Source organism: Zosterops lateralis (genome assembly GCF_965231275.1).
Source record: "Zosterops lateralis genome assembly, chromosome: 5".
NCBI classification, from domain to species: domain Eukaryota; kingdom Metazoa; phylum Chordata; class Aves; order Passeriformes; family Zosteropidae; genus Zosterops; species Zosterops lateralis.
The window spans coordinates 48,098,060-48,116,413 of record NC_139766.1 but is presented as its reverse complement, the minus strand read 5'-3'; the positions used below and the strand labels follow the sequence as shown (position 1 = coordinate 48,116,413).

Sequence of the window (18,354 nt, the reverse complement as noted above, 5' to 3'; positions counted from 1 at the left end):
GCTCCGGTTGACATGGTGGTATTTGGTCATCTGTTGGACTCGCTGGTCTCGGAGGTCTTTCCAGCCTCACTGACTCTGCCATTCTGTGAGCATCAGCAGCGGCGGCAGGGAGGTGAGCGCTGCGGCAAAGTGGGGATCAGCGCAGCTTCGGCAGCGCTGTCCTTGGCCTTGCTCCTTGGCTCTTGAGGGATTAGGTGAAAGGTGAAAGCCCCAACGCGCCTCTCCCTTGGGCGGAGCGTGGCCCTGGCCCCGCCCGTCCGCGCCCCGCCGCTCTCTCCGCGCCTCCGCCATGGCCTTCGCCACCCGCCCGTTCGTGCGCGCCGCCTCCTCCGACGCCGCCACGGCCAGCGCCAAGAAGCTGCTCATCAAGCATGTCACCATCATCGGCGGCGGGCTCATGGGCGCCGGCATCGCCCAGGTGAGCGCGGCGGGGCGGCCCGGCCGGGGACGGGGGAGCGGGGGCGCCATGGCGGCGGCGGGCGGGCCCGGACAGCGCTCGGGGCCATGGCGGGGCGAGCCCTGCCCGGGCTGCTCCCCCGTCCCTGCTGCTCCCTCTCCCTCGGGGCTGAGCCCCCCGCGCTGTCCCCGCCCGGGAAGGGCCGAGCGCCAGGGCTGCTGGCGGACCAGCGTTAATAAAACCCACAAGAAAGCAAAACAACCCTCCCAGCGCTTATCGGAACGTGTTACAGTCCGTGGTGAAACTCCTTGGCGCTGGACTTTCCCGAAAGGCTGCGTTTGTTTGGGGAGCAGTGGCGGCTGTGCTGGCTCCCGGCCTCTGCTGCCGGAGCTGCGGGTTTGGGTTCGGCCGTGCCCAGGCGGGGCACTGAGTACTGCTGCTCTCTGCCTGCTCAACTTTGGCACTCCTCCTCCTCTGGCTGATCCGCACATCTTCGGGTCAGATGGGCTGGTGAAAAGAGCCAAGGCTGGTGGTTTAAGTTGTCTAAGGTGGTTCTTAAGACAATGCGTGGACTCATTGTAGACAGTGAAAATATGTGGAAAATGTTGGTTGGGAAGAAGATTCTTGTAGCTTGCCAAGGGAGCAGATCAAGTGACATTTTAGACATTTTACCAGTAGAATGCAGCAGCTAAAATGAAGGTTTAGCTGTCAGTCATCTTCAGAATTATAAAGTGGTTAATATTTAAACGGGACTTATTTTCCCAGAGTTTAATCTCAGGTGCCTTTGGCTTTTTAAATTCATTTTTAACTTGATAGCTCTGGGACATGGAACTGAGGAGTCCTTTTAGTGATTGGAAGTTTCGCCACTTAGTTAATTCAGAGAAAGAACCTGTTGCCCAGAATACCAGGGTAGTTCACAAACTTCACAAAGAATAAGGGGAGTGGGCAAACATCCAAGTGGAAACTGACAGTGAGGCTGGATAGCAGTTCTCCATTTCAATGAATTAATAGGTTTGCTTCTCAGAACTAAAGATTTCTTACATTCCTTGCAAATCTCTAGCAGAAGGACTACAGAAGCAAGATTTTTTTGGCTAAGAAAATAGTTATTTATTCACTTTTCTGATAGAAACACTCCTCTGTATTATGATAATAGAACTTGAGGTTTCCACTGAAGAACGATCAAAGAACAACTTAGAAAAAAGTTGTTCTTCTCTTTGAGGAAGATGCACATTCTGCAAAGCTTATAATTTTCCAGGTAAGTGGGCTGATCTTGTTCTGCTGGACTGCATATTTTCAGAGAGCAGTTGTCAAGAGAAACATGTCTGGTATTTGACAGTAACAGGGGTTGCAGGCCTCTACCAATGTTAAGGAGCCAGGATTGTTTTGCTGACCATCTGCCTCCAATTCATCAATTCAAAATTCTCTCAAAGCAGAGGTCATTATAACACTGAGTGGTGTCTCCCTGTACCCAATTAATAAAGCTGCTTTTCATCCCTTTTTGAGCACTTACAAAATTGTGTCTCCTCTTCTCTTGGTTTTTCATACTGTCAGGTGAACCAAGCCTCTGCTAAAGTGTATGGCTGAAAGCCATGATTTTTGATTCTGCCCTGTGAAAAGCACTTCTGTGTGAGAAAAGCATTAATTGACTCCCCAGCACTCGGGTTTCTTATTTAGCATTCTTAAGATCATTAGATAGTAAAGTTTAGGCATGTGTGTATTTGAGTTATAAGGAAATGGTATGATCTTGTCTCATTTTCTTCCTGTCCATGTAAATATGGTGGGAAATGAAAGATGTTAATTTTTCTAGGATTTTTCACCAGCTGGTCAGTGATGATGTCATAAATGGATCCTCAGTGAAGCACCTTTTAAAAATGTGCTTGGTAATGATTTTTCATCTGAAGATTGAAGAGTCTTGCTTCACTGTTATGAATGATCAGCAACAGATGAAGTGTTAAAAGTACAAGCTTGGTTTAGATGGTTTTTATGGAATGACCATAGTGAAAATAAGAAACCAAGTTGGATAAGGAAATGTCTATCGGCAGACTGACCCCTTGTTAAAGCTCTACTGCTGCTGTCCAGAGACAATCTGGATTTCTCTGTTTGCTGGGTTAGTGAGGCAAATTGGATGAGAGTATCACCATGCTTTTCTTCATGAGGTATCTGTACTTTCCATTTCAGCTAGCTTTGTTGGAGTAGGTCTTGTGGATGCATAGGTCTTTAGTCATCAGGTATAAGTTTAAATGCCAGGTAAAAGATTGCAGAAGGGAAGCTCTGAAGTTGAGTGACTTTAAAACCATCAGTGGAACCATGTTTTATTATCTGTTTTACACAGTTACTAAATACCAACTCTTTTAGTTCAAGGATTCTGAAAGTGATAGTTGCTAACTATCAAGAGGAACATAAATAAAGTAATAGTGAAGTAACAGATAATGAGCAGCTGATCTTTAATATGCTGATGTGGTGTGAGACAGCGACGTTACGTGATTGAAATTAATTTAAATACCTACCAAAAAGGCAATCCAGTAGTGCTGTGTGTAGCTGAGCCAGTGTTTGCACCAAGTGCATAGTAAGGAGACTTTGCAGCCATTCCTTTCTATGTGGAATCCACTTAGAAAGTGGCAAATATTCACTGCTGCTCCCAGCTCCACTGTCACCTTCCTGTTGTTGCAGGGACATGCTCATGGCCTGACAGCAGAGCTGTGTTTTGGGGACACAGGGCTGGCCGTCTCTTGTGCCACCTGCTCACCCTGCCAAGTGTTCCAGTTTTGGTCTCCAGAGCCCTTTTCCCTTGCAAGATCTAAGGCTCTCAGCTAAAACACTTGTTCCTTTCAAAACAGCTGTTTATTCTGTAGCCACAGACACATAATTTAGAAGCCTTCAGATGCAAGATTCTGCAGACTGTAAGGGAAAGAGAGATTTCTTTTTCCTTTTCCCTCAACTTGTTTGAGATCTTTATCCCTTCAGCATCACCCCAGATGTATATTGGCTTTTATGATTTTTTCCAGTCAAATGCATTTAATTTGACATCTTTTAGCACTCTTTTGTCTAAATACCCAGCATATTGTCTGTCCACACAAATCAATATGGTTCGTTGTTTTGTGGCATTGATGTTGAATTTTTATTTTTTTAACTTTCAGGTTGCAGCAGCCAGTGGTCATACTGTGGTGTTAGTTGACCAGTCAGATGAAATCCTTAAAAAATCTACAAAAGGAATTGAAGAGAGTTTGAAGAGAGTGACAAAGAAGAAGTTTGCAGATAAGCCTGAGGTTAATACCTTCTTCTTTATTCCTCTAGAAAAACTTGGAAGAATAAAAACTGCCATTCTGAAGTTATGATATTGCAGTTATGCATTAAAGAGCATGTTATTATACTTGCTTTAAAAGAAAACATTTTTCCCAATGTGCTCAAGGACGTGGATTTTCAGTTTGGTGGTCTTTTTTTAATTTTATTTTTTTTTCCTCCTAACACTTGGGCGCAGGATTACTGCAAAGGAGATGAGAGTGCAAGTGACACAATAGATGAATAACTTTGCACTTGCATTGCTGAGTATGACTTGTGTACAAGGAAGCCACTGTGGAGCAGTTGATGAGTCTAACTTTGTATCCTATGGATGACTTGTTGCTGTGCTTGTTTCTCTAAATTCCACAGCAGATACATTTCTTCTTTTGACACATATTAACATACAGAGTGTATACTGATATTAATGGCTGCCAGAAAACCATGCAGCAGACAAATGACACGAAAAGGGCTTGTTTGCAGGAGTATGGAAGTACCAGGATAAGTAGAGCATACATATGTAATTATGGGGAGTCTTTTAATGAAAACAGTCCACATAATACTTGCACTTTATGTATGACATTATATTCTACCATGTAGGGTTATTTTAAAATTTGTACTATTTTCTGTTTACCCTTGGCTTAAAAGTCTTGCATTTCTGTTTGATTTCTGTCCTCACTATGTCAACAGACTTACTAGTGAGAAAATATTTTTCCCCACTTTTTCACTGAAACTGTAGCTACTGATTGACCAACTAGGTGATCACTCAGACTCTTGTGCTGAAGGTTGGACTACAGCAAACGGTCTTCCTAAAAGAATGAGTTTAAAGGTCTCTTGTTTGCTTCAAAACAGATTTGATTGGCTAGGAAAATTTTGTCAGTGAAAATCATTGTACTTCTAGACACTTCAGACTTTGTCATTGATTTGGAAATGTGGCAGACTGCCTACATTTTGAGGGGGGGCGGGTCAAAAACATCAGAGCACATAAAGGGATTCTTATGTGAAAATAAATTAAATCACTGTAAATAGACATTACAGCTGCTTGAAAATGTTTCAGGCTGGTGCTGAATTCATTAAGAAGACCTTGAAGAACCTCACAACAAGCACAGATGCAGCATCAGTGGTCCACAGCACGGATTTGGTGATAGAAGCCATTGTGGAGAACATGGACGTCAAAAATAAACTCTTCAAGACTCTGGATAAGTTTGCTCCAGAGTATGTCTATTTTTCCTCTTACATTTTGAAACTTAGACTATTTTATTTTCTGTTTTTATAATTGGAGTTAGTTCTCTATTTTCTTAGGTGCTTTATTTAAAAATGAGTTTTGCTGTCTTAGACTAGCTCTACCTATCATGTTGGTGTGGAATAGTTGTTGTGCCAGGTGCATATGTTACAGCCCTTCTCAGGTGTGTTGCATTGCTTCATTTGCTTGTTGCACTGTTCATTTGTTGTTCCAGGTGTGTTTAGTCATTAAGATTGCTCATCTACTTGGAAAGTTCAAATCTAAATCCAGCTACAAATGCAGAACAGTAGAATTAACTTTTTCCAGTACACATGGGTTGCTGTTAATGTTGTGTTTACTTAAATAGGGAATTGGGACGATAAAGTATTTATTTCCAGCACACCTGATGTAAACCAGTTTTAAGAAGTCTCAGGTCAATAATGTCTTAAGTGAACTAACTTTACTTTGTATTACAAGAGTTAGGAAACAGCCATTGCTAGTTATTGTGTGTGGTGTAAAAGGGTAAATAGTATTTTAGTAGGCACTCATTCTATTACTTACAGTCCCTGGAAATGTCTTTGAACTTTGATAACCGTTGGAAGCTACTGTTGAATTGTATCCAAACCCAAAAATGCTGTTAAGGTGAGCATGCAGTCTCAGACATTTGAGGCTCGTAATTGATGAGTCAGGATCATAAGACCTTGATTGCTTGCAGGTTGGGATTTTAACTAGTGCAGGTAAATCTGGTATTGGCTAAGAGGTATTCTAGACTGTCTAACCTGTCAGCTGGGCAAGCTGTGCCTTGAATATCCTGTCAAGGGAGAAAAGATGTCATTAGTTGACTTCAGCCTGGGGAGATTTTCAGGCTTTCTCCTACTGCCAGTAATTAAAATTATCTGGTAATTTTGAAAACAGTAAATGATCACAAGCAGCCACATACTGAGCACAGGCTAACTTGCGATTACTCTGACCCACAAAAGTAAGTAACTGCCTTCTGCATTTTTGAGAGTACTTTATTATGGTTGGGTTGTGCCAATTTTGTGCAAACAGACCATTGGTTGCCAGAGTATTTAATGAGCCAATTTGAGTGTGCTAAATGGTAAACTGTCTAAAACCTGTCAACAAGGAGTGGTGGGCATGGGGACTTGGAGCTTCACTTAAAAATACATGTGTTTGGAACCTTAAGGCTATTTTTTTGTAAGACTGATCTGTTTGCCAGCATAGCTGCTGTAAAATATCAAATTTTACATTACAGTGTTAAAAGATACTGGGAGTTATTCGAATATGCCCCTGCCCATTGCAAAAGAGATGATTTTGCAGGGTTGGAAAAAATGGCTGAGACAAGAAGCCTTCCTTTTTAAGAAGATATTTGGAAATTATTATAGATATACAGGTATCTTAAGTGTAGGATAAAGGAAAGTGAAGTGAATGGCAAAGAAAATGGATTCAGTTTAGCAAGTCTAGATGAAAAACCCCTAAAATAGTGAAACTTTTTAATGGAATATTTAAAATATTAGCTTTGGATACAAACGGTAATTTGTTACTGTGAAGGAGTATAGAGTTGCAGATCCTGTGCAGTGTAGGGAAAGACAGAAACCTGTAGTGAGTGTTTTTCCATGTGTTAGAAGGAAGCAGTAGGCTTTACTTATCCCAAATAGCACTGTGCTGGAATGGAAAGCTCTCCCTGTCAGTGATAGCATTCTATAGCCTTTTCTAAAATTGAATAGTTCAAAATTTATAAACCTATTGTATAGTCTGTTGTGTCAGCTCAGTAGGGGTGATAGACTTGTGGTTAATTGGTAATAAAGACACAATTTTTTAAAGACAGCTTTGAGTCTCGGGAGGAGTTTTGCCTCTAAAGGGCTCTGGGCATTAATGGCCCTCTGAAGTGTGGGTTATAGGGAGAGACCAGGAAAGACCTGGATGCTGTGGAGGGAGGACTTGGCTTCATTCAGATCTCAGGATTTCTTAGCACAGGGGTGAATAATAGCTGGTGGAAATGTGAGGGGCTGTGTATTACAGTTGTTCTGACAAGATGATGAATTCTGCATGTGAAATACAAGGTGTGTGAAACCCTGTGTTTTTCTTCTTTTGTACTGCATTTCATGTCTCATGCATTTCCTCAGCTGCAACGTGTACATGTTCATCTCCCATTTTTGCACTATGAAGACATCTCCGAGGAAAATAAATAAGTCTGGGAACTGGAAAAATCTAAAATATTACATTGAAAAAGCATAACACAGCTAACTTAATTCCTCTTCCTGTTCTTATAAAATAACTGTAATTCCTTTTAAAGTGGATCTGTGTATGACGTGTAGGGGATGGGAAAACTATTCTTTTATTGAGAAAAGTTGTATTTGTGAGTGGGAAGCGAATTTCTCTTAAGTGTTCAAATCAAGTGTAATAAGCCAGGAGTGTCTGGCAACCCCAGAGCACCATGGAAACTCAGGGTGTTCCTCATCTGGGTAACTGTTCAGGTGAAACAGTGGGTGCTGTTTTTTGGTGTCATTAGTCTGAGAACATACTTGTTTATGTTCTTGGAGCTTTGCAAAATTATATTCTTGGAGCTTTGGAAAAATTGATGTTCTTGGAGCTTTGCAAAATGTGGAAGGCAGAATTGTATGTACTATTCCTATCAGTATTATACTCACCATATTTGGTATTTATTACTGTGTTACATGGTCATCATCTTTGGAGCAGAGTAAAGCATTGCTACCCACTCTTCAGTTTTATTTTCCTTTTTTTGTATGGAGTCAGTCTTGCATTTCCATTTTGAAAAAGGTCATGCTAGGATTTTTGTAGACACTGCAGCACTTTTCCAAACAGAGTCGTAATGAATATGACAAAAGAACTTTTGGGCATCCACTTTAAGAACTTTTCTGTAATTGCTTTCAGTTTATTTTCTGGGATGTAGGAAATGCCCATCAATATTCCTTGGTCTAGGATTTACCTTTAGATGTGAAAACTCAGCTTGGACTCGGCCAGTGTTTTTAAGCTGTTCACTGTGTTAGAATGAATGTGTTGTAAAACTGTTAAAAAAAGAAGTATTGTTCAGTGTTTGCTGTGTAAGGCAGCTGGACTCTAGGAGTTGGATTTATTTGGAATATTTATTAATGTTTCTCTTGTGTTGGGCTCTGCTTTTGCCGTCTTTCCCTGAGCCACTAGATGGCACCAAGAGAAAGCACTCTGATCCTGGGAAAGCCATTTTTATGGCTTCTCTAGTACTGGCTTCCCAAAGCCTCCCAACTCTGCTGCCACCTGAAGCATGGATTGTGTAATTCTAAGTCTTAGGGGCATGAAAATTCTATTCTATACTCCGCTGAAATTCAATTGGTTGGTCAGAGAAGAAAGAAAGTGTAACTAAAATGCACTTTGCTCACAGTGCAAATTCAATGCTTTTCTTTTTTCCATGGCTTTATATTGTGTGAGGCTACAGAAGAGGTACTGAGATAAAATCTCTTAAGTGAACTCAGATGTAAGCCTAGCAATGATTATGTTTCACAAATCAATATGCTTCTTTTTTGTATGAATATTTTAATTTTTATGTACAGTGGCAGAGTTTCAGTGAGAGTGACTTGTATGCACTGACCTTGCAAGGTCAAAACTATGAAATGCAGAATGCTCCTTTTAGTACCTCACCTCAGAACTGTATAAGGCCACTTTATGGTGGGGAGATAATAAAAGAATATTTGCAAGAAGAGTAAACAGGAATCTTCAGGATTTTTTTATTTCCTTCTCTATAACAAAAAAGAAAACATAATGAAAAATGGAAAACAAAGTGGTGGTTTTGTCTTGAGATGTTTTCTTTAATGCCACTGTATGATGTCCCCATGACTTGGACATAACTTTCCTGAAAGCTCTGTTGTAAAGCTCAGTTACATCTTAGTACAATGTAAGCAAAATATCAATGTAGATAAACATTTGCTGAGTTCAGTAGGATAACTTTTTGAAGGGATAGTAAGATGCAGCCCAAAATGAAGGGTAGGTTTTAATCTCTAATTTGATTTCTGATTTTCATGATTTGAAGAAAAAGCCATTTCTGTAAGTTTTTGGTCTGATAGCAGGGCTGCTGAGATTTTGAGATTTTTCTGGCAGAAAAACCCAAACAAAAAACTCAAACCATTATAAATTGCAGTTAGTAAATCTGGTTTATGACTGAAAAAGGACTTCATATATGTCTTGAAATTCTTGGCATTTTGTGTATCCTTTGCAGTGTCCTATGCATGGCAGGTCTTAAATTTTCTCTGTTTTTTTTCCTCATCAAATCTTTGCTCTGATGGTAGGTTTGCTCATCATGTCTATCACTGATAATTTTAAAACAAAGTAGGTTGCAAATTTTCTGTGAGACTCCAAAGTGCATTTTTGATATTACATATGATTGGGTTTCAATAAATGTGTTTAACAACAAATAATAATACCCTTAGGTTTCCAGGATTGGTGAAGGAATTACCTAAAATGGATTTGAGGAGTTAAATAAAATTTCCTACTTGCACAGTCCTTTTTTTCCAGCTCCTAATAAAAGTATTCAATATAATTCCTCAAGAATCAGAAAGTCACACAGTCTTTACAGTGGTTATTCAATCATTGCTGTGCTTAGACCTTAGCAAAAGGACTGTGATAAAATGCAGGGATATTTCTGAGAATCCTTGGATGGTCAGCTAATGGATGTCTGTTTGTGTTTAGTGCCTCAGTCTCCTACTGTCCTTTATGCAGTCTATTTATTTCTTATTTTCAGACACACGATATTTGCAAGCAACACTTCATCCTTGCAGATCACAAAGATGGCAAATGCAACCACCAGGCAGGACCGATTTGGTGGTCTCCATTTCTTCAATCCTGTGCCTATGATGAAGCTTGTGGAGGTGAGTGTTTTATGAGCACACCTTACAGGGCCTGTTATCATCACATTCCATCATAGTAGCAGCTGCAGCCCAGCAGTGCAGTTGTCAGCAGAGGGATTTCAGTTAGATTGACAAAGCAGATCTCTGTTTGCAGCTATCCTGATAAGGAATTTCCTACCTCTGGTGATTAGAGAGTGCTGCAGTCTCTGTTGAAGGGTGGGTTTAAGAGACCAAGGTAGCTCCTTCTCAAGTCTCAAGGCTCCTGAGTTCTCCACTGAACTGCCAACAGAGGTGCTATTTATATAGCCATCATTTCAAGCAGGGAGGCTTCATAAGAAGTGCTGATACCAGTGTAGAAATCAGTTTAAAATGTCAGGAGATGAAATCTTGCCTTGTCATTTTTGAAACAAAGTCAGTTGTGTTTGTTTCAATGTTTCCAGCACTACAGTCTGGGGAAGAGGTACTGGAAATCTGACCAGAGGAAAAGGCTCTGGGAGTGCTGACTGACAGCTGCTGAACATGAGCCAGTGTGTGCCCAGGTGGCCAAGAAGGCCAAGGGCATCCTGCCTTGTGTCAAAAATAGTCTGGCCAGCAGGACCAGGGCGGTGACTGTCCCCCTGTACTCAGCACTGGTGCGGCCACACCTCATGTACTGTATCCAGTTCTGGGCCTTTCAATACAAGAAAGACACTGAGGTGTCCAGAGAAAGGAAACAGAGCTGGTGAAGAGTCCAGAGAGTAATTCACCAGAGGAGCAGCTGAGGGAGCTGGGATTGTTTAGCTAAAGAAAAGGAGGCCAAGGAGAAACCTTATCATTCCATAAGATTACCTGAAAGGAGGTTGTAGTGAGGGGGAGTAGCTGTTAGAACTTGTTATCAGGAACTATGTCTGTTTAAATGGTTCCCTAGAGTGATGTCTTTGTGTTTCCCAGGACAACAGAGACTATGTAGCTTCTAAAGTTGTTTTGATATACTATAATCTCTTAAGTGTGCTTTCAAAGAATGGCTGCTTTTACCATCCATCCATATTGGCTAGTGGGAAAGTGTCTTAAAGAAACAATATTTCAAAATGCAGTATCTATGTATAAAATAGTGTTCTGTGTCTCATATATCTATCCATTGAAGTTGTTTTTTGTAAAACATTTTGTGAATTTCTGGAAGTGTGTTCTAGATTACGTTGATGTAATGGGGGAATGAGAAAGATTTTGCTCATAAATATGCTTATGCTCTCTACCTTCCCTGTACACAGGTCATCAAGACTCCAATGACCAGCCAAAAGACTTTTGAATCACTTGTGGATTTCAGTAAAGCAGTAGGAAAGAGTCCTGTCAGTTGTAAGGTGAGTATGTTTTGACAGTATAGTGTTCAGAGGGTCTGTCCTCGTAGAGTGTTAATTTTAAGGTGGTAGGTTTTAGTAGACGGCTGAATGTTGCAGCAGCCCTCTTGTTAGAGGGTGGAAATGAGCTGAGACACAGACTTCTTGTTTATCATAGCACGGAAGGGGTCCTGGTTTATTCCCCTTTACAGCTTTGCCATCCAACTATTCACTGACTCTGGCTGCAGCAAGCTCCTACTGTTGGAGGCTTCCCTTGCAGCCTCTGACTGCTGGCTATTTCCTGCTAAACTATGACTGCAGGTATTGGTTTGCAGACTCTGAATGCAGCTTTTACCCAGCTAGACTGTGACTGCAGGTTCCACCAACAGGCTCTAACTGCAGACCCAGACTGACCTCACAGCAGGGATTCTCTCTCTTTCTCTCCAGTGTCCTTCTCCCTCATCCTCCCTCTTACCACCTAACCCACTCTTTTTTATCACACTTACCTTTATTGGCTATAGCTGTTACTCATCAGGTGTAAGCCCATATTGAGTAATAAACACAGCTGTTACTTATCAGCGGCAAGGTCACCTGTATTCCCCTCTACATATGAGCACTTCAAAAATTTCCAGGCTGCTTCTTGTCCAGTTTGTCTTCATAACTAAAAGGAATTTGACAAAGAAAACACTCACATTTACCACAAACTCTTCAAAGTCCAGTGACTCTAGACATCTTGTCTAGAGCAGCAAAACTCACAGGTATCAAGGCTTACTGTTATTTTTTTCAAGTCCTGCAGAAACATAGACTGGAAAGCTTAAGCAGAAGCTCATCTTTAGCCATGCCAGAGACAAAACTGCTGCCTCTTGTATTGCGAAGCAGCTGGCTGAATCCTCCGTGGTGTGTGCTCATTGCAAGTTTTTCTTAAGACTGCTGTAACTAAACACATATTAATCTTAATTTCTTCTCAGCTTTGGGTTTTTTTCTCTAGAGAAACTCCCTACTTCAAAAGCACACTTTTTCTGAATCCATTAAGCTGTGGTCTGGATAGCTTTATGCAAGCTACTGCTTTGGGTTTCACAGTCCTCAGGAGACAGTTGGTCATAAAAAGAAGGGCCTGCAATCCAGTAGTTACTGGATTAATTAATTCAGCTTCTGGATGCTGGACTCTAATTCTGGCTGTGTTCTCTAAATTCTGGCTAAATTGTTCTGTAGCGTTAGTTGACTATTTCTGTCACAGTTTAGTGCTATGCAATGTGTAGAATATAGGATGAATTGTTATAAATTAACTTGGATAAGGAATAATACACTATTCACACATGAACTTTTTTTTTTTAATTCTTGCTTATAGAAGAAACCTTGCTTGGATTTCTCTGGATTAAATATTGACATAAAGTGTAATGAAAAATAAACATCTGAAACAGCAATAATATACAAAATCATTCTATATTTGCAGAACTCTTTCTCTTGATTGGTTGATTGTGCTTTTGATTGATGCTTATGCAAAAGAAGTTTTGCATTAGTTACATTCTGACAGCATGTGTCTTATCTTTTTGTTGTTAGTGTTGATGTTTGCTGTTAAAATGATCCTAACTTTCGAATGCATGGATCACCAGTGAGCAGTGGGGGAGAAGCAGACTATTTAGTCAGGAGTGCTTCTGGTAGTGGACACACACACAAGAAAACCTGCTAGGGAAGAACTGCTTTTCTCCTAACCTTCAGGAAATCATTTCATTAGACTCCTGATAAAGAAAGGACTAGCCATATTAAATTGTTTTAAGATTAATTGCTTTGGGCTTGTAGTAGTCTTATTGTTCTCAGTCATGATGACTGTTTATGTGCCATTCCTTATTTGAATTTCACAATGTTTTATGCTTTAACACTGAGCAGATAAATGAGATGAAAAATACAGTTCAGAGAGTATCTCAAGTAATGATACAATAAGTGTCTTCATACACTTGTTTTATTTGTCACGTGGCATTTGAGTGTAGCTCTGGTAAAGCGTGTTTACTTAGAATCCCTTTTTTATTTTTCATAGGATACTCCAGGGTTTATTGTAAACCGTCTCTTGGTGCCATATATGATGGAAGCTGTCCGACTTTTTGAGAGAGGTACTGGGTGGGATATTGACTTCAAGAGATATTGACATATAACACTGCTAAATGTTATATTGCTTCAGAAAAGCCTTGGAATTCCCTCAAATTTTCAGACATTAAAGGCTGGAATTGAATAGAGAATTCTGGAAAGGACTTGCCTTCCAATCTGGAAGGGAAGCTGGAAAGGTCTTGCTTTCACTTTGAAATGTCAGGTTATGCAGAGTTGGAAGGTACTTGTATGTGAAATTCCTGGTGGTGGAAAATGTCGCTGGCTTGGAGGTGAGAAGGTGAGTGTAATGCCATTGTAAAAATAGCCTCTGCCAGCTCTTCAGAACTTTCCTCTCTCTATCCCAGAAGACATTGTTAAAAGTGATTGAAAGTCCCGTAATGGGACCATTAGTAAAGTTCTCCTGAGTTCATTTATATGGGGCTTGTGAAATCACCAGTTTTGAGGTAAGTGGTGTAATAGTGTCACACTATGGTACTGGCACAGAAGTGATTTGAGCTCAGCCACTGCCACATAAAACTTCCTGTTCTCCTTTTGTGTTGCATTTTAGATACAGGTTATTCAGGAACTCCAGTCTCACTGCTGGTCTCTTTTACATTATTATGTAGGTAAAAATAGTCATGAATCCCCAAAGAACCACTGAATTTTTCAAACCATTGAGGCTTATTTTGAAAAGAAGCCAATAATGAATATAGTGGATAAAGATGAAATTACAGACTATAATTGCTTTTATTTCAAGTACTCTGCTCATAGCTTTGTACTGCTAAGAATGTAATTTGAAACATTTTGTTTTTGAAATCACTGCTTTTTTTACAGATGAAAGCACTCCATTTTCAGGATTCCACCAAATATACTTTAAATATTAAAAATCTCTTTTAAAGCACATAGAAGGGATGGTTTGATTTTCAAAAAAAAAAAAAAAAAAACCAACCAAAACAAAACCCCAAAAAACAACACTACTTGTTTATCCATCAACAGATGTACCTAATTACATCTCAAAGGGATAAAATAGCAGATTTAGTGACTTGAAAGGCAAAGGCATGAATGCGACGGAGCATTATTCTTTTAGATAAAGTCACAGTTTTAAATAAAGTGTAAGGATGTTTCAGTGTGTTTAAAAGAGGTGCCTTTGTTAAGTGACATGTATCATTGTGCATATTTCAGGAGACAACAGAACTTTTAATTAAATGCAGAAGAAAACAGTCACTGAGTTTGTATGTTAAAAGTGACTGCTTTTGCCTAAGCAAAACAATATTTTGATTTAATCTTTATTCTTTTTCTATTTTCTCCCACCGTCTGATATTTCCAAACTTGCTAAAGTTCATTTGTGACTTTTTAGCTCTAATGAAATCTATTTTAAAAGCTGGTTGATGTCATGGGAAGGCTGATGGCTGTCTTTTAATTCATATGTTCCAGTGAATCAGGTTAAATTTTCATCATATCGTTTGTGTTTATCCTCAGAGTAAATACTTGAGCCAGATTATCATCTACATTAAACAAAATTGTGTCTCTTTCCTGGTAACCCCAAGCACTGAAATGCCATTTTATTGGGCTAGTCCTTGTGTTTTTATTTATACAAAATCTCATTCTGTTAAATGTGCACTTTTGCATAAGCAATATACCTTTAGTATATTAACAATGACTTAAATGGGGCATATTGGAAATATTAATGTATAGTGGTCTGTACTGCTCTTTCCTTAGTGGAAAAACTAAAAAGCAGTCAGCTAAGTTTCCGTGGAAGTCTGCTTTATACTAGGAGAGACTAGAATGAACTAGGGGTTATAGCCCTTGTTTGCCCTTTTACTATTTTTTATTGTGTTGTAACGAAACTGTTGGGTGGCCAAGTCCCAAGTTTGACAAAGTGGGACAAATCTGTTGAGAGAGCAAGTCTGTATACCTGCATCAACTGCAAATGAACTGAGGATTTAGCTGTGTTTGAATTTGGGGAACTGAAATTATATTAGACTTAGATAAGGTTACTCTCCACAGCTTCTCAGAAATAAAATGTGGCTTAAAAAAAACATTGTCAGCTTTTAAAGAGTAAAAGGAGGTATATATAAATTATTAGTTCATACAGAACTGTCACTAAAGTTACCTTTACAAGAGATTTTGTAAATTTATTTCTAGGGTTCTCTGATCTTAGGCGTATAAATTGCGCAGGCTGTGTCTGCCAAGCTGCCGGACACCGTGTATGCATCGAGCTTGGAGGTTACTTAACAAGTACCTCTGGGGTTTATATAACTTCAGCCTTTTTATAAGATCTGCAGAGAAAGTGCACTGCCTTTCTCAAAATACAACTTTAGAGGCATGCAGTAGAGATGCATCTGCTTTGGTGACTGTCTAAAATATGTATTCCCAGCTAAAGAATGAGGTTAGAGTTAACTGTGACAATGTGGCAGTGCAGGATTTGTATTTTTATAGGCACAGACTGAAGCAAAAATAATAAATATCTGATAATTTTGGTTCTTTCTTTTTAAATAATTTTGGAATTCATGAATGCAACTGCAGCTGCACAGTCATTTCAGGTCTCTCCTATCTGTTGTCTCTGATCCCAACAGAGATCCTGTGGTGATAGGTGCTGTAGCTAAGCATGTTACTCAGCTGCTACTGCTCCCCTCTCCATATGTGCCTTACCAATCAGCTGGGCATCATTTGTGTTCTGGCAGTTGTAGTGTAAGGGTAGCTCTAAGCTGCTGCTGATCTCACAAAAGCTGAAATTGAGCTGTCTCCTTACATACCCTGTTCTGCTGCCTCTAAAAGAAGCTCTTGTTTCTTCATAGTGACCAGTTCTTCCTATAGTCGTTCTGATAGGGTCACCATGGTAGCTGTGGCTCCATCAGTAGTGCAGTGTGCTGTATTGAAATGCAAGAGGAAACCAGAAAAATGGAAAGCAGGCCTGCAGGGCTTGCTTTTTCTTTTCTTTTTTTTTTTTTGTGAGAGGTTCAGCTTTATACTCCAGCATGTGTATGCTGACTCCAGTTTTTGTGGCTGTGAAACATGCAGAGATTTCTGTGAAGAGCTGCACCAGGGTGAAATAACACCCTGTTAATTATTTATAAGTGGTGCCAAGGAGATGCGGAATCTTCTCTGTTCATCAAACTGTCAATCTTTTCTCTAGGAGATGCATCAAAGGAAGATATTGATGTTGCTATGAAGCTTGGGGCTGGCTATCCCATGGGTCCATTTGAACTGCTGGACTATGTTGGGTTGGATACCAGTAAATACATTATAGATGGTACTGCATGCTTCTTTTTTTCCACTTTTCCACTTTTTACCTAAATTGTAGTTGTTCTAATGCAAATGTGACTCTTAATTATTTAGACTGAATGTTTATGGTATAGCCTTTGAACTGTTGAGGAGAAAGGAGTTAGAATTCAGCTCAGAATGCTGTGTGAGTACAGCATTTGTACTGCATGCCTATACCCTTTGTACGTGGGGACAGAACAGTGGTGGCTTTGCTGACTTCATCAAGTGCTATTGGAAAATAATAATAATATTAACATTAATGGTATTTTATATAACTAAAAAGAATCAGTGGGAAGAGTGACATGTACTGAAGGTGAGGAATTTGATGAAAAGCAACAAATGTTGATACTCCCTATGCTTTTTCTACCAGCCATATTTTCATTCTTAATTAATAGGAAACCCAGTAAATATCTCAAAAGATGTAAATGAACCATCTCCCTGTCACTTCTGTTATTAAGTGGGTGAATGTTAATATAGTAACAAAAACATACATCATTAGTGATGGTTTGTTGATGGTTGTGTTCTTTTGAATGCAGCTTAAACATTCTCTGAGGCAGAATGTCACTTGGATGGTAGCATTTTCGTTGGAACCTCTCTTACTTTTAGTCAGTACTAAAGTGGAGTGTGGAGTAGTGTTATACTGTTCTAAGTAACCATGCGTTTCACAGGTAGAAATTCAGCTTGGAATTTCTTTACACTTGAATTTCTTTTCAGCAGAACCTTTATTTTATTTCCTTGTACTTAACTACGTTTCAAAAGTTCTTAATTGCTTAAAAAATCTCAGTGGTGGAGATTATAAGGTATTTGGAGTGCATTGAGCCTAAAGACTAATTGTTAGATTTATGTGTAATCATCAATACTGATATGGGGTTTATGAAGCTGTACTGCAGGGTTTCAGAGAGCCTAGAAAAAGTTCCAGTCCTTCTTCAGTTTTCTGACCTTTTAATATTTTTCTAAGGTGATGCAGATCTCTATTATCTTTGCATTTAAACAGAACTCTTACTAATTCATCCACTTCCCTTCCTTTCCAGGATGGCATTCATTAGAGCCCAACAATCCTCTTTTTGCACCCAGCCCACTCCTGAATAAACTGGTAGAAGAAAAGAAGCTGGGTAAAAAGACTGGAGAAGGATTTTACAAATACAAATGAACTCCAGACCTCAAGAGGTGTTAAACTATCTGTATATGCTATTCAGCATTGCCATAATGCAGGTGTTTAAACCTTCCCAAGGGTTGCACAAGCTGCCTTTAGAACATAACTCACTTAAGAACTGATTGCACTAGTTAACTGTGGTCAAAGCTTGATTTGATAGATTGTTTTTTTCTTGTAATTCCAAAAAGCTTTCTATGTACAGTGCCTTCATGAAATGTTGATTTTTCTCAGGTGCAGTACAGAATGACAAGTGAATTTATGTATTTGAAACATCATTATATTGATGGGGAAAATCCTAAAAATAACCTCACTTTCTTAAAAATAAAAATTTCAACAATTCTGTATTGAGTGTGAGGTCTTGCAGTTGTGTCTTGCATGGAGCCCACAGGGTGGCAGTCTCTTCCCACACTGGCAAACGCAGCCTGGAAAGGCAGTGGGCTGTTTTGTTAAGATTTTTCTTAAGTGCACCACTAATCTCTAGATGTAAATTACAGTGCCTTGAACAATAATGTTTTGAAGGACATAATAAAAAATAAATAAAGAATTCCACAATGTTAGGCTGCTCCCTGAACAGAAGGTTCCCAATAAAGCATTTAAAAGCAGAGCTCATGATTTGCTTTGGGGTTTTTTAGTATTTTCAATTAGTGGTTGAGGGCCTACTTTTGCTAGATATTGTAGAAACATAATGAAGATTTCTAGGTGATTTCTGTTCTCAGGGGCATAAGCTAGAACACTGGTGAAAGCTTCTGAATGTTTTCTAGAGTCCTGTAAATTGGCTGTATTTAAAGTGTCATTTTTACACAATA

General features: G+C 39.6%; 1 protein-coding gene across 1 annotated transcript; it reads left to right on the top strand.

Moving 5' to 3' along the window:
- Positions 1 to 274: 274 nt before the first annotated feature.
- HADH (hydroxyacyl-CoA dehydrogenase) lies at positions 275 to 17,892 on the top strand. The gene is made up of 8 exons (XM_083861175.1): positions 275 to 418; positions 3,535 to 3,663; positions 4,731 to 4,888; positions 9,631 to 9,757; positions 10,984 to 11,073; positions 13,085 to 13,157; positions 16,268 to 16,384; positions 17,427 to 17,892. Exons 1-8 carry the CDS (start codon positions 290 to 292, stop codon positions 17,543 to 17,545), a joined length of 942 nt encoding a protein of 313 aa, XP_083717301.1. The 5' UTR covers positions 275 to 289; the 3' UTR covers positions 17,546 to 17,892.
- The last annotated feature ends 462 nt before the right edge of the window (positions 17,893 to 18,354 follow it).

Bases quoted from the DNA above. Each gene is read 5' to 3' on its own strand.
- HADH (XM_083861175.1), top strand. From the start codon at position 290: ATGGCCTTCGCCACCCGCCCGTTCGTGCGCGCCGCCTCCTCCGACGCC. The intron at 419-3,534 runs GTGAGCGCGGCG...TTTAACTTTCAG, and splicing joins TGGGCGCCGGCATCGCCCAG to GTTGCAGCAGCCAGTGGTCA. The intron at 11,074-13,084 runs GTGAGTATGTTT...TATTTTTCATAG, and splicing joins AGAGTCCTGTCAGTTGTAAG to GATACTCCAGGGTTTATTGT.